This window comes from Geospiza fortis, unplaced genomic scaffold (genome assembly GCF_000277835.1).
Source record: "Geospiza fortis unplaced genomic scaffold, GeoFor_1.0 scaffold396, whole genome shotgun sequence".
NCBI lineage: Eukaryota > Metazoa > Chordata > Aves > Passeriformes > Thraupidae > Geospiza > Geospiza fortis.
This window is the reverse complement of record NW_005054345.1, coordinates 965,917-980,485: the sequence shown is the minus strand read 5'-3', so window position 1 is coordinate 980,485 and position 14,569 is coordinate 965,917. Positions and strand designations below refer to the sequence as shown.

General features: G+C 37.4%; 1 protein-coding gene across 1 annotated transcript in view; it reads left to right on the top strand.

Annotated features, from left to right (window-relative positions):
• The window catches only part of FAF1 (Fas associated factor 1), a 146,801-nt gene that overhangs the window by 24,750 nt on the left and 107,482 nt on the right, over positions 1–14,569 (top strand). The window contains exons 3-6 of the mRNA XM_005422936.3: positions 6,808–6,854; positions 9,677–9,885; positions 12,976–13,067; positions 13,418–13,506. Of these exons, the coding sequence (XP_005422993.2) occupies positions 6,808–6,854; positions 9,677–9,885; positions 12,976–13,067; positions 13,418–13,506 (437 nt within the window). The remainder of the gene's footprint in view (positions 1–6,807; positions 6,855–9,676; positions 9,886–12,975; positions 13,068–13,417; positions 13,507–14,569) is intronic.

The following is a 14,569-nucleotide window of genomic DNA, read 5'->3' as shown; positions in this document are numbered from 1 at the left end:
GTCAGCTCAGGTACCTGCTGATCCTTAAGCTTCTTAGAAATCTGTACAGGTTCTTTACTTTCACTGTGCCGGGAAAACACATTCAGTTATGAATTTTTTATTTCCGTTGCACTTTGTTTGGGGAATTAGGCAGTGACAACATAGAATTAAGGAACTCTTCAAAATGTAGTGGGTTTTCCTTCCCTCAGAATTTTAGAAGTATATCTAACTGTTGAAAGGCTTCCTAGTGCATTTAGGCATGTTGTAGGAGTGACAGGAAAAAATTTGCTGAAGCCACCAAAGATGTAGGGAGAAATGGGAAACCACATCTAGAGTGCTAATTGTAAACTATTTCAACGCGTGCCCTCTTGCTGATGAAGTGAATCATCTGTATGAATGTATTCATGTGGCATTTTTTGATGAAATGTTAATTTTTTGCTTTATTAGCAATCCTATTGTTTTGCAGCTTTTCATGAAGTATATTTGTTGTAAAGAAAGCAAGCTGAAATAAAGCAGAATGCATAGAAGACATTTCATTGTAGTTCAATTACGGTTTTTGGTTAAATTTTAACCACGATGGGGACAAATGCTGTCATTCTGTATAAACTTTGTGGGTGTAACTTCACGTCTAGCACTTGGAAATACTTTTGAGACTTGCAAAGCTGGGGAGATGCCAGCAAGTATAACATAAGCTACAGGAAAAAGCTGACTCATTCCTTTGCCTTGAAAAGCCTGCCAAAAATAACACAGGTAGAGATTGCTTCTCCTACTACTGAGGCACAATTAGTAATTTTGTTATTTAAATATTACTGAATTAATGAAAAAACCCAAACTGAATGATATTGTTTTATTACTTAACCTCATAGCAGTCAATTTTTGTAACCTCTGAAAGTAATGGTTTCAAAGTAGCTGTGTAGTAAGGTGATCTTCTTTGTAATAAGGCTTTTTTCTGGTTAAAGTGATTGGTATTTCTGCTGAAGGTTTCATGGAATTTCTTGTTTAGAATATGCATCTCAGACTTGCTTGGAACAGGTGAGAGATTTGGTAGTTGCATAAAGCTGTTCAGAAGGCACATTGCTCTGCTTGGGAATCTCAGGGTCCAATCTGCATGTCTTGGGGCAGAAAGAAACATTGGTGATTAATACAGCTGCTTTCAGTAAACCTTTGTTGTATTATGCAGGATTTGACTAATACTTACAGGATGATTTTGTCAGCACCAGTTACTAAAACTTCTGCTGTTTTATTCTGGAATGTTCTATTTTTTTATTGTTGTAAACTGATTGCAAGAGAAGTCTGTGGGTGGTGTTACTTTTTATCCAGTTTCCCAAAATCACAGTATGAGGGTCAGAGCAAATGTTTTGATGTGTCTGCGCCTGCCAGTACCCATTATTACCAGTTCTGTTGAAAATTAGCCCAAATCAGTATTTGCAAAAAAGAAAGTTATTAGAGGAGCATGATTTCAAACATTTACTGTTATTTCTGGGATATACTCATTCAGCAGAGCCATGAGTTAGTTTCATTTTAAGAAATACTTCAATGCTCAAAAGGAACTAATAAATCTGTACACTTCTCCTGTTTTGCTTTACTGTTGCATGTGAAAATATGTTCCTCTGTCACTTAGATTTATGGTTTGGAAGCGCTTTGAAGTTCACTTTTGCTTTTTCAGTCCTTTCATGGATGCTTTGTCTCACTAATGTTTTCCTTTATCGTTCAGTTATTTGCTTTTCCTCTTTCTGGATAATATTTGTTTAGTTTTGGGGTTTGTTTCCTTTCTTTTAAAAAACCCCTTCTCTCCATTGTAGAAAGCATTTGGAGTTCTATTGACCATTTATTTGTTTCAACTTCAAATAAAAAATGGATTTTAAAACTTTAGGATAAAAAGTTTATAATATGAAATCAGAAAATTAGAGTAAGGGTATTGTGTATCAGGGAGAATATCACATTTAGCCCAAATTAGGAGTACAATGATTTGCAGTGGACTGACAATTGTAAACAGAGTGTTTTTAGTGACCCATTTTTGCTGTGGAAATATATAACAAAATATAAAAGACAAATTTAAAAATTTATTATGAATTCTTAATGAGGGCTTTTTAGTGTATTTTGTTACACTTCTTTACATTCAGCAAATTATGAGTGATCCTCAAGCACAGATGAATACAGGCTAACATTTCCAAAATAAAACAACTAGAGTTTTTTTTATTCTGCAGAACTCAAAACCACAGTATGTTTGTCTTGTGTGTCGTCTCACCCTCTGTAGTGAGGTCTTGTATGTAAGTTTTGGTATTATATTCACTTAATCAGAAAAATAAATCTTAGATTAAATGCTGAAAGAGTCAAAGATTAGAACAAGTTTTTCTTTGTTCTGAGTATGAAACATCAAAATGCCTGGTTTTTTGGTTATAATTTTAAATTCTGTCCTACAAGTGGAGAACACCTCTTCCTATCTTTGCCTCTGTTAATGTAGAAAGCAGCATGGGGTAAACTTTCTGCATTTGTGATGTGAGAGAAATTGTTTTTATATTGAGAAGATACTAAGTGCATAGTAGGCAGGAGAGGGAAAATGAATAGTAAAGAGACAAAATGCAGAACTTTGGTTTCTTAGCTTGCCAGACGTGTTAAACTGAAAATAAAATCTGAGTTTGTAGCATCTGGAGGAGACTACAGATTTTTGGAAGTCATAATAAGTGAATCCTCTCATCAAAAAAGCTTTTACTCAGTTTCATAGAAATAATTAAATATGTGGTTTATGAGGCTATTGCCTCAAGTTGAATACATGACAAATTTGCTAACACTGTAAATCTGACTGTGTCAGAAAATTGGGGGGTTGGAAGAAAATGCTCCATGAGCAAGTACTCCATTATAATTCCCTGTGACTTTCTGTAGCACTTGATGCCATTTGGTTGGCCACCTTTGGGTTTTTGATCATTTACTGTGGCAGTTCCTATTACCATATCTCGAGGTCTCATTTGTGTACTGTGTTTGTTTAATGTAAACCTCCTCAGCTTTTACCTAAATGAATGTAAAGCTCTGTGAGGGCTTTGCAAAGTAGGCTCAAGTGGTGTCACTTGCTGAGTGCAGTCAAACCTAAATAAGGCTTTTGGAATTCTCTGGGAGCAGCTTGTGCTGGTTGTGTTGAGCTGGTTTGGTTATTTATCCCAGTGAAACTCGTGCAGCTCTCAGGTGTGCAGGTTATTTACATCTCTCCAGCCTCCTCCTCTGAAAGGATTGTTCTTCCAGCACTGTGCTGCTCCAACTTGCTTTCTCCTTCTGCTTATGGATGTGTTTTCTAGTGCCCTGTTTTGGAGAGTTGATCTTGCTTTGTGCTTTGTGAAACCTTTTGCTCTGCACTCTTGTGGAGCTTCCAAAGGAGAGATTTTCAGGGGTTTGTATCTGTCAGCCAAAACCACGGTGTGCTGTGGAGGTTGGGAAGGAAAGGGGAGGAACACGAGGTGGCCACTGAGGAGAAGCTCCCTCCTCACCCATTGCAAGAGCCTTTAACTGCTCTTTTGCCTGGGACTGCCTTTAACTCTTAATTCATTTAAATATCTCTTTTGAATTCTGCAAATTCTGGAAATTTAAAAATTACCTCCCATCTGTAGCTTGTGAAGTGGAACAAACCCCTTGCCTCGTTTGAATATTCAATCAGTGTATGTAGACTTCTGCTTTGAAATAATATGATTGGTAAATCCAATCCATCTTCAAACTTTGTGAAAACCACTGAGTATTTACAACTTGTGAGTTGAATGTTTGTGCTGTCTATAAACCCACATTATTCATGGGACCCTGGGATGAGAGTCACTCTTAAGATGTGCTCCATTGCTTTTCAATGGTTAGCACTGGAATTGTGTATTTTGAAGGAAGTCATTGATGTTGTTTCAATAGGTAATTAAGGAATGGTGGTGTTGGTTTTCTTTCTAACACTGTTTTGTACTGATTAAAGATAGTCACAATTAATCAGAACTGACAATCTGGTTAAGTTAATATTCCCTTAAGGAAAAGTTTTCTAAATTTCAGTCTGTTTTGCAGTATTCTTCAGGTACCTAAATAATTTCAGAATGCCATGGATTTTTTATGTTGCCCAAACTTTTAATGAATTTGGTAACATTTCATTAACCCTGTTGCTTTATTGTTCCCTATGTTTTTGGGAAACAAAAAAATTGGATTGAATATATTTCTATACTGTAACTTGGAAGCGTGCTGCTGAAAAAAACACGCCAAAAATATTGTTACTTTGAACCTTTTAATGGGCACTTGTCAGTCCAGTCTTACGTCACATTCTTGACATCCTTTTCATTTAAGAAACCCCCAGTATGTTTATCAAGATAACTGTGCTATTGGATGGTGGAATCACAGGTGCTTGAGACTGGAAGTTGTTTCTGGATGTCTCTCTGACCCAAAGCAGGTCCAATTAGGTCAGGTTATGCAGTACTTAATGAATTTTTAAATAAGCTGTTCCAATTCCTGGCTATATGATTGATATCTCTAAACAAAATGTATAAATCAAGAAGAGCTACATTCAGTTTATAATTTAATGAAATAAATTGTGGGCCTGGTCGTTGTTTGAAGGTTGTCATCAAAACAGGAATGATTCTGTTCTAGGATGGGACAGTGTTATGGCAGAATTAGTGTATGGATAGCACTGAGACACACCTAGGATTCTTGGCTTTGGGAAAAATCTTCTGAAGCCCCAGTAATTTTCCATTTAAGATGAACTTCACTGTTTAAATAGTGATAGCATTAGCAAGCTGTGGTACCCTGGATCCAGCAGGGGCACTCGTGGATATGCAGTGTGAGAGCACAGAGTGCTGCTCCCCTGGCATCACTCTCAGCAGCAGGTTATTGGGAGCTGAAAGAGCTTTCTGATCCAGACATGGTTTCTTTATATCAGTAACCCATAAATAGATTTGGTTATTAAAATTGTTTAGAGGGTAGCACACATTTTTAATGACTATAAATTAGCTATACAGGGTGGTTTTGGTGATCAAAGATCCCTGTTTGGAGAGACAAAAAAATGGAGACAAAAAAATGAAATGTTTGCATAACCATAGAGATGTGAGCCTCTTTCAAAGGGGGCTGACACTGGGGAGGAACAGCCTGGAGCAGATCTTGCCTTAGTAACGTGTTCTTGTTTTAATTTTTTTTTTTATAGTCACAACCTTCTCCCAATGAAATTCTAAAGCAGATGGTTGTTCCTTTTTCTTTTTTTCTTTGCAGGGTCTACTTATAGCTGTCTTGTTAGAACATGGATATTTAATATTTATGCAGTATGTACATGTGCACTGCTACCATTTGCTGTCTACATTATTTTAGTCTTCCATCTTGCTTAACAAACACTGTCTGGACTCTTCAGTTTTACAGTGTGGTTAATAGAGGTCTTTCCATCAAAAAAGCACATAATGCTTCTGCTGTTTTTTCTTACTCCTGTGCCCCTTAAATGTCATCAAGTTTACAAAACTGGGGATATATGAACAAGTGAGTTATTCGGTTTAAAAGAAAATAGCTTGAAGCCTCTATTGTATTTAACCCCTCTAACTAGGCTCAGAAGAAGTTTGAGCTGATTTAATCCTCTGAGACAGAGTTTTGACAGAAGTGTGAAAATTCCACATTGCTGTATTTCTTCACAACTGAAGCAGCTTCTTTTCCCCAAGTAAAGAGAATTTTGTTGCACCAGCAGATCATTATTAGTGTAGGTTCTGTGGTACAAGCCCTGTGTTTGCTCTCTGTATCTTACAGATGCAAAATAAAGGATAATTTTGTCTCTCAGCCAGCTTTATCTGTTGACTGACATGAATTAAATGTATATTGCTGAAGAGTATGGGAGGGAGAAGCCAATCCAGAAAAACCCAAATAAACCAAAACCTCCTACTCTTTCCTGGAGGTTTATTAGATGAACACCATCAAGGGCTGTGTATGACTGCAAAAACCACAAGGATGATAAACGAGACACGTTGTTAGAAAGAAACCACTGATTATTACCATGCACAGTGGATAAACTGATTTAAAACCTGATCTGGTAGGGAACTTTGTTTTCGCTGTAATTTGATACAGCCTCATGGCTTGTAGCTGTAGCTTATGGGTACCTCTGACCTTTTCCTTCTCTGCTTTTTTAATAATTATTAATGCAATATTTGTTTCTAAATGCAAGATAAATCTTATTGCAGTATCACAGTAACTTAGCTGAGTTCAGCAATAAAACGTTCTGACTTCATGTAGCCTTAACTATTAATGGAAATTCTTAAAAAGTCATGTTTATCTAGTCAGAGAAAAAGAAACCATAGCATTTAAATCTTGATTACATCTATTTTTGTGCTTATTAAGCACTTACTTAAGCTACAGTTTTTTTAATGTCCGTTTGTACAAACGGTGTTGATAGATGACGATGTCAGTAGTTCAGTCACAGGGTGTGACTTTGTCCTGGAGTACCAGGGAATCTGTGAACTGCTAAACATCAGTGTCCCCTTCTTCTCTGGGCACCAGACACTCATCACTCATTCACCCACTGTTCTGGCCAGCAGGTCGGGTATATCTGACATGTGAGGATGGATATTAGAAGTGGGTATGGTTCACATGGTTCACATGGGTATGGTTTTTATTTTATATATTATTTATTTATGTATTTATGTATTATGTATTATGGTTCACGTGAGTATGGTTTTTATTTTATGTAGATCTCATAATGATAATGTTGTTCACCAAGAATATTCACTAAATAGAGAGCATTTTAGGGCATGTTTAGAAACAAGCTGATCACTCTTCAAAACATATTATAAAAGTTCTGATGTATTTTTGTTCTGCATGCTTGACTCAAAATTTGTTTTCTCTTTTCAGGCAGCTATAAATGGTGTTATACCACAAGAAAATGGCATTCTACAAAGGTAAGCACAGAGGACTGGAGTAGTACATGCAGAGAATGATGCTGGGTAACAGTTACTCTTTTTTTCCTTCCTGATTCCTAAGAAGATGACATAATTCTTCTTTTAAAGCTGTTTCTGGAGCCACAAATTCTATTCCTGGCAAAGCTGATTTAACATTCATTTTTTCCCATACTGATAGAGGACTAGCTCAAACATCTGTTCAAAATAGTTAACTTTCATTTTATTTTCACTGGTGGTTGGGTCATTCTTTGCAGGGTTGTTTCTTCACAAAGACTGTGTGTTGGTATGCTTCTGGCTAAGTACTTCTTTTTCTTTATGCATTTGTAAAGGTATTGATATTCCATGCTTCCCTATTTCTGGCCAAAACCATTTGTACGTGGTTTTTTTTTGTTTTTTAAATTGAATTACAGGGAGCAGAAAATGTGATAGATAAAGTAAGGTTGTTCCTGTCTAAAAGTAGTTTTACTGATTTTCTTTCAGCTTCTGAATTAAATTTTGGCTTGCTGATGCTTGGATATCTTGAACTCACTGAAATTTGATCTTCTAAGTGCTGATGAGGCAATTGAAAACAGCAGATCAGGAATTAAGCTACCTGAGTGAGACAGTAAAACAGTGTTCAAAAGTTTGTTCAGAAAAATACTTAATGTACTATTTCAAAATGTCAGTGATGAAATAAGATACATAATATAGGTAAAGTGGTGTTTGACATCTTTGTCAATACTTACTAGGTTTTGATTGAGGATAAAAGTTACTAAATATATATTTACTGTAAGGCCTGTTTAGTCCATGTGAGATCAAGTCTTTGTTGTGGAGCATCTTTCTGCATATAAGTTGTGACCTCCAGGCATTTCTATCCAAAATCCCAGAATGTTTGATTGGATAAAAGAAGCTGGGGAATAGAGTAGTTAATGCCTGTCTTCAATCACAGGGTGGTCCAGTGCTCACTTACATTTTCTTTCACAGTAATTTATTAATTTTTAGAAATTATTAGATAGTCAAATGTGTTTCAAATAGGTAGTTTTGTTACTTTGTTTTTGTCTTGTTTTGTATTCTTCCAGTGGAAGTGGTTTAAAGGGAGGTTCAGAAGATTTAGAAACCTGCTTTCCAATGGTTTTCAGATAAAGCTTATTTTACTGATGTGGGGCTTTTTATGTTCTATTAGAGGTTGCTAGTCAGATATGTAGGATGCCTTTTGTGGTGGAATCAAATAGAATTAATGCAACTGGACTTGAAGCAAGTTAATTTATTGAAGAGAAAAAAGTACACTTCGTTGTGTAATTCAGTTGCTCATTTTGTAATCCAGTCCTGAGAACTGAGATATTCATTGCTTCTTGGGTCTACTAACAGAATTGTTACTTAATTTCATATTCATATTCAAATAACATATCACTTGGTATTTATACTTTTTTAAATACTGAAAATTAGACTGTTTCCTGTGCTTCTTAGGGCTCTGACGTGGGCCTTTGACTTTTGAGCCATAGGTCTGAGAGTGTGGGTCTTTGTAGCTGGGCATTCATCCTTCTGAGCATGCTGATGTGAGAAGTGAAGGAGCCCCTTGTTTTACAAGCATAACATGTTTTTCTGTTTCAAATGTGAAAGGCACAATGATGGGATTTGCAATAGCTGGGTACTGTTGCACTTCTGTGACACGCATGCCATCCACATTTGCACTTTCTAAAGTTCAGACCTCCTCTAGATGACAGATTTGACCTGCTCTATGAAGCATTTCCACTGAGAATCTCATGGTATCTTAGAGAACAGAAGGAATTTTTCAAATAAGTTCTGATAAAGAATGGAAATGAGACAAGTTATGTTGCAGCATTTCTGAAATCCACCATGAGATTCTGTAACTGCCCAGCATCTTCCTAGTAAGAACATCTGAAGGGCAACACCCCAGGCTTACCTGATGAAGTTCCTTGCATTCCAAATTTGATTTCTGTAAATCATAGGGTTTTTTTTTTGGTTGGGTTTTTTTTTTTTTTTTTTTTTTTTTTTTTTTTTTTTTTTTTTTTTTTTTTTTTTTTTTTTTGCCTGGAGTGATATTCCTGAAATGTCATGTTTTGTTACACTTTTTTCCAGTCCCAGTTATGTGCTCCCTGTGGAGAGGCTCACTGGGGAAGATGAAGTGCTTCTGGGTAGTGAGGATATTCCAATTTATTCTAACCTGTAATGCTGTGGGTATCCTTAAATCAGGTATAAAGACATCATTATATGAATCTCCAGGAGCCTTGCAGGTTTTTGAACTTGAAGGCAAACTAGAATTCAGCATTGCATTGCTGTTGTACTTCTAGGTGTTTTCTTTTAAAACACATGCTTAATTATCTTATTTATTTACCTTAAATGTGTATCTATTTTCATATCTGACTTGTTTTTCACTAATTTGGTGTGAGAAAATACCTATCTGCATGCAGAATTTTGAGCTGTATTTCTTATTCTCATTTCCACTGGATACTAGCCCAATGATGTAGAAAGCTGGTTGTTGCCATGGTGCCAATTTTTATATGGCCACAACACTCCTGAAACAGGAAACAATCCCTCTCCTCAAGATAATTCTGGTATTAGTTACATAGTGGATTTAAAATGTTTGTTTGTCACCAATGCTGATCTCCTATAGCACTCCTGAGCCCTGAAAGGTTAAAATTGCTAATACAGAATTTATTTTTTCATTTTTAAGAAGCATTTTTCTCAGATACAGCAGCAATAATTCAAGAGGTGTGTGCTGGACTATAGTAAGTGAATAATACTGTCATTTTGCTTTCCTAACTTCTGGCTAGACATGCCAAGCTGTTCTGTTGACATCATTTTATCTGCCTGTCTTTCAGTGAGTACGGTGTAGAGACCTTGCACGGACCAGCATATGGCCCCAGCAGTCACTCTGCTGCAGCTTCCTCAGCTCCTTCCTCCTCCTCAGCATTTCGCCATGTAGTGCCATCTAGACAAATAGTGGAAAGACAACCTCGAATGCTGGACTTCAGGGTTGAGTACAGAGACAGAAATGTGGATGTAGTACTTGAAGACAGCTCTACAGTTGGTAAGGATTTATTAAAATGAAAATGAAAGCTGCTGTCGTGAAACTGTTAAAAAGACAAACTTAAAAGATTCAACCCCAAAAATCCAAGTCCTAAAGGAAAGTAGAACAAAACCCCTCAAAAAGAAAAAAAGAAAGATCCCCCAAAAATGCAGCCTCCACAGCTACTAACCATTCTCAAATCTCTTTACAGCTTTAAAAAAGCAAAATTTCACTAATCCATGGTAAAGGTTAGTGATCTATCAAATATTTATTTTGAAATCTAGTTTTCTTATGAACTTGCTTCAGAAACAAAATGGAGATTAATGATTAAGTTGAGGCATGAAAATGTAATTTGGGATAGGATTAGTGTAGATGCAAGCTTTTAATAAGTGGATGATCTTGGCATTTTCTCTTTGAATCTGTATGGCAACTCTTTCTACACAGGATTAGTGACAAGATTAGAGGAATTCTTCCTGGTGTGAGGAACATCATTGCGTTCTTTTTAGTTCAATTTTTATTTGACTCTTTCATTCAAATTAAGATTAATTCTATCAATCTTATTTTCTTTACCCTAAAATTGATGCATTTTGAAGCAGGTTGTTAGAAGTATGCTATTGCTAGTGTTTCAGAGCATGTATTTTTTTACATTCCCCAAAATGGGAATTAATTTACTTCTGCTAAGGAAGAAAAGTATTTTAATTTTTTTATTTTTGGTGAAGAGCTTATACAGATCCAAATAAGGAGCTACATGAAGGAATAGTTGAAGAAAGCAATTTTCCGTGCTGCAGCCTTTTGTCTGGGATGAAATTTGGAAATTTGGAAACTTTTGATCCTCGCTTGTCCTTTCAGCAATGGATTTGGTGTTGGGTGGCGCCACCTAGCGGTGATCGGTTTGAATTATCGATGGGTGTTCTCTGTTTTCCTTTGTGCAGAGTTACACCCATGGAAATTGGACATCAAAATCTCATCAGATCAGAATTTTTCAGCTGTACTGCTTTGATTTTTCTTTTCTTATTGACTTTTTAATAGTTGGTTTTTACCTGAAAGCTGCAGGGCAGAAGACAGTTTGCGTAGAACTTGTGTATTTTGGGATATAAAGATGGAGGGAAGCCTTGTGTTTAAAGCCCTTGGAAAAGTAAGCAAGGCAAATTTTAGAACTTCAGCTCTGAACTTGAGGGAAGAATAATTTTGGCTTTTTTGGGGATCTGCTTGCCCATGAGAGGCTGCCCAGGAAGGCACAGGGACCCAAGAGAGCTGGTTGATCTTCAAGGACAACCTCTTCAAAGCATAGGAGCAGTTCTTTCCAACGTGCAAGAGGAGCAAGCATGGCAAAAGGCCAGCACAGAAGAAAAAAGCATTTCTGGCTGAGCTAAATTCAAAAACAAAGTAGCCAGAGCTGGAAGGTAGTGGTGGGCTGCCCAGCAGGAGCACAGAGATGTGCAGGTTTGGAGTTAGCAAGAACAAAGCTCAGCTGAAGGTGAAACCACTGAGGGGTTAGAAGGATTTCTGTAAGTACATCAGCAGGAGAAGAAAGGCTAAGGCAAATGTGAACCTGTGTTCAGTGGTGAGTGCTGAGCTTGGTCTGTGGGAAGATTATGGAGTAAATCTTTCTGGAAGCACTTTTTGAGCATGAGAGAGAAAAGAAGGGGATTTGGAGCACCCAGCATGGATTTACTAATGGCAAATTGTACCTAATCAGTCAGCATTATTTGCCTTTTGCAATTTGATGACTGGCTCAGTTGATAAGGGGAGAGATTGTCACTGTGGCTTTAGTAAGGCATGTGATGTACTCTGCTGTTGTATTTTTCCAGTCATAATGTCAAAATAAAAAACTGATCAAAATAAATCTTAATTTGCTCAGAGAAGGTGGCTGATATTCTGGAGGGCAGGGCTGCTGTTTAGTGGGTCCTGGACAGCCTGGAGAAATGGGCTGACAGGAGCCTCCTGAAGTTCCAAGAAAATAAAGCTGAAGTCCTGTATCTGGCATAGGATAACTCCATGTTATCCCCACCTGATACCTGGCTGAAGGCTGATGGGCTAGAAAACAATTTAAGAAAAGGGATCTTGGATGCTTCAGCCGTGAACTCTTGCAGTGAAGAAGACCTGCCATGTCCCAGGCTTTGTTGGTAAGAGTGTAGCAGGTGGATCTCAGGAAATCCTTATTTCCCTCTATCCAGCACTTGCCAGACTGCATTTGGAGCAGTGTGTGGGGTTTTGAGGTGCTCACTAGAAGAAAGATGATGGCATCCTTCAGTGAGTCTGGTCAGGGCTCTGGAGCTCCTGGCTAACAGGAGGAGAGGCTCAGAGGAGGGGATTTGTCCAGCCTGGGGAGGAAAGGAAAAGTACAGAGCTGACCTCTGTCTGCAGCTGCCTGCTGGAGGCCATGGAGAAGATGGAGCCAGACTTGTCTTGGAGGTGCATGAGAATGGGAGGCAATAGACACATCAAAAATTCACATTTAAATAAAAATATTTTTTTTTTAATTGTGAGGGTGGTGAAGTACTGAAACTGGTTGGCCAGAAAAGTTGTCAGACTTCCATCCTGACATGTTCAAGAGCCAGCTGAACAAGTCATTGACTAAATTAGTTTAATTAGACCTTTGAGTTAGGTTTGGGTCACATGAGCTCCAGAGGTACCTTCCAGCCTGAGTTACTTTGTAACTGTAATAACTACAGGGGCAGAAGAGCAACAAAATGTGCAAAACATTGGAAAAGCTGTCAGAGCAGTCAGTTGTATGAACATTCCAGTTCCTTAGGTCTGGACTAATGCTAATGAAATTTGGTATCAGAAATATGCACTTTTAAGTCTGGTCCTCCAGATAGCACACAGCTATCTGTGTGTCTAATAAATATGGAATATAGAATTACCAATAGATATGTCCATATCATCAAATTCTTGTGTGATTCTCCAATCATTCATGCTTTGTGATTATTTTTTTAAGCTTCATTTGTCCTTTACTGTTTGAAGAGTATGTTACAAGGGTAACTAGACTGAAAATCCTTCTCTTAGTAAATTTTTCCTTGCTCTTGTTTTCTAAGTACAACTCACTGTTGTTTGAAATAAAGCAATAAATGTGTATATTTTATATATTTCCTTTGTTTTTCTCTCTAGGAGATATCAAACATATTCTAGAAAATGAACTTCAGATTCCTGCATCCAAAATGCTGTTAAAAGGGTGGAAGACTGGAGATGTAGATGATAGTGTAAGTTTTCAACTGTGTTTTCAGTTAACTGAATTCAGTTTCAAACTGAGCATCTGTGGGTGGGGATTACAATGCAAGAATTGTTAGTTTCAAACAGTGTCAGATGTCTTGGGTGGCACACAAAGAACTCTTAATCTAAAACATTGCAAAATAAAATCAGGACAAATCACTTTGTGTTTGGTTTGTATAGAATGTGGCCCACCTACAAAAATGATGTTTTGAAGTAACAAGAATTGTATCTTGAAACAAAATATTTGCTGATACTGTAAATACATACCTATGATTAAAAAAAACCAAACAAGTCAGAATTGGTGAATGTTTTATACTTACTATGATTTTTCTCCCCTCAGACTGTTTTAAAAAGTCTACACTTGCCAAAAAATAATAGTCTTTATGTTCTAACACCTGACCTGCCTCCTCCTTCTTCAAGTCATTCTGGGTAAGTCTTTTGGCCATAAATTCTATTTGTATGGGTTTGGTTTTGTTTGTTTGTTGTTTTATGGGGGCTTTTATGTTTTTTTATGAAGCCATGTGTATATTTGTAGGAATCTGCAGTCAGTAAATACTAAGTGTTTTCACTGCACTAGTGGCTGCTGGGATGAAAAGAAGCTTGGGGTTTTTAAAACTTTGGTGGGGTACATGAACCTCTTAGGTACATCCAGAATTTTACATCTGAATTTTACAGATGTGATGACTTTCATTTAACAGAAATCTACTCCCTGTGAAAACGAGAGCTGACCTTGCATAAGTTGCTGCTTTATGTTGATCCATTTAATGTATCTTATAAATCTGTATAAATAATTCCCATCTGATGAAAATTTTCTTTATGAAATGTTTGTTACATTATTTTATCTTGTACTTTTAAAATGTATGTAGATGGGCTGAATAATTAATAAATATAGATTATTTAATAATTAATTAGAATTTATTTCCTTGAATTGAGAAGGATATATTTTATTACTGATTTGAACACTCAAGAAGTAAGCAGTGAGTGTTCACATGTCACAGAATCATCAAAGCTGGAAGAGACCTTCAAGATTATCTAGTTCAACCCACCATGGCCACCTCTGTAACATATCCCAGGTGCCACATCCAGACATCTCTTGGACACTTCCTGACTCCACCACATCCCTGAGCAGCTTAATCCTGTGCTTAACCACTCTTTCAGAGAAAGATGTTTTTCTAATACCTAATCTGAACTTGTGGTGCAATTTAAGGCCTTTTCCTCTCATCCTTCCACTAGGGACATGGCAGTGGAGACAGACTTATTTTTTTGAGGAGTTTGAGAGTGAGAAGGTGAGCTGAAGAGTTTCTCCAGGAGCATCCTGGGCTCCCCCAGTCACCTCAGGCTTTCCTCCCCAGCTCCATTCCCATCTCTGGCCCTGCTCCTGCCCTTCCATGTCCTTCCAGAGCTGAGGGACCCAGAGCTGGGCACAGCCCCTGAGGTGTGGCCTCAGCAGCACAGGGGACAGTCACTGCCCTGGGCCTGCTCTGCTCCTGCT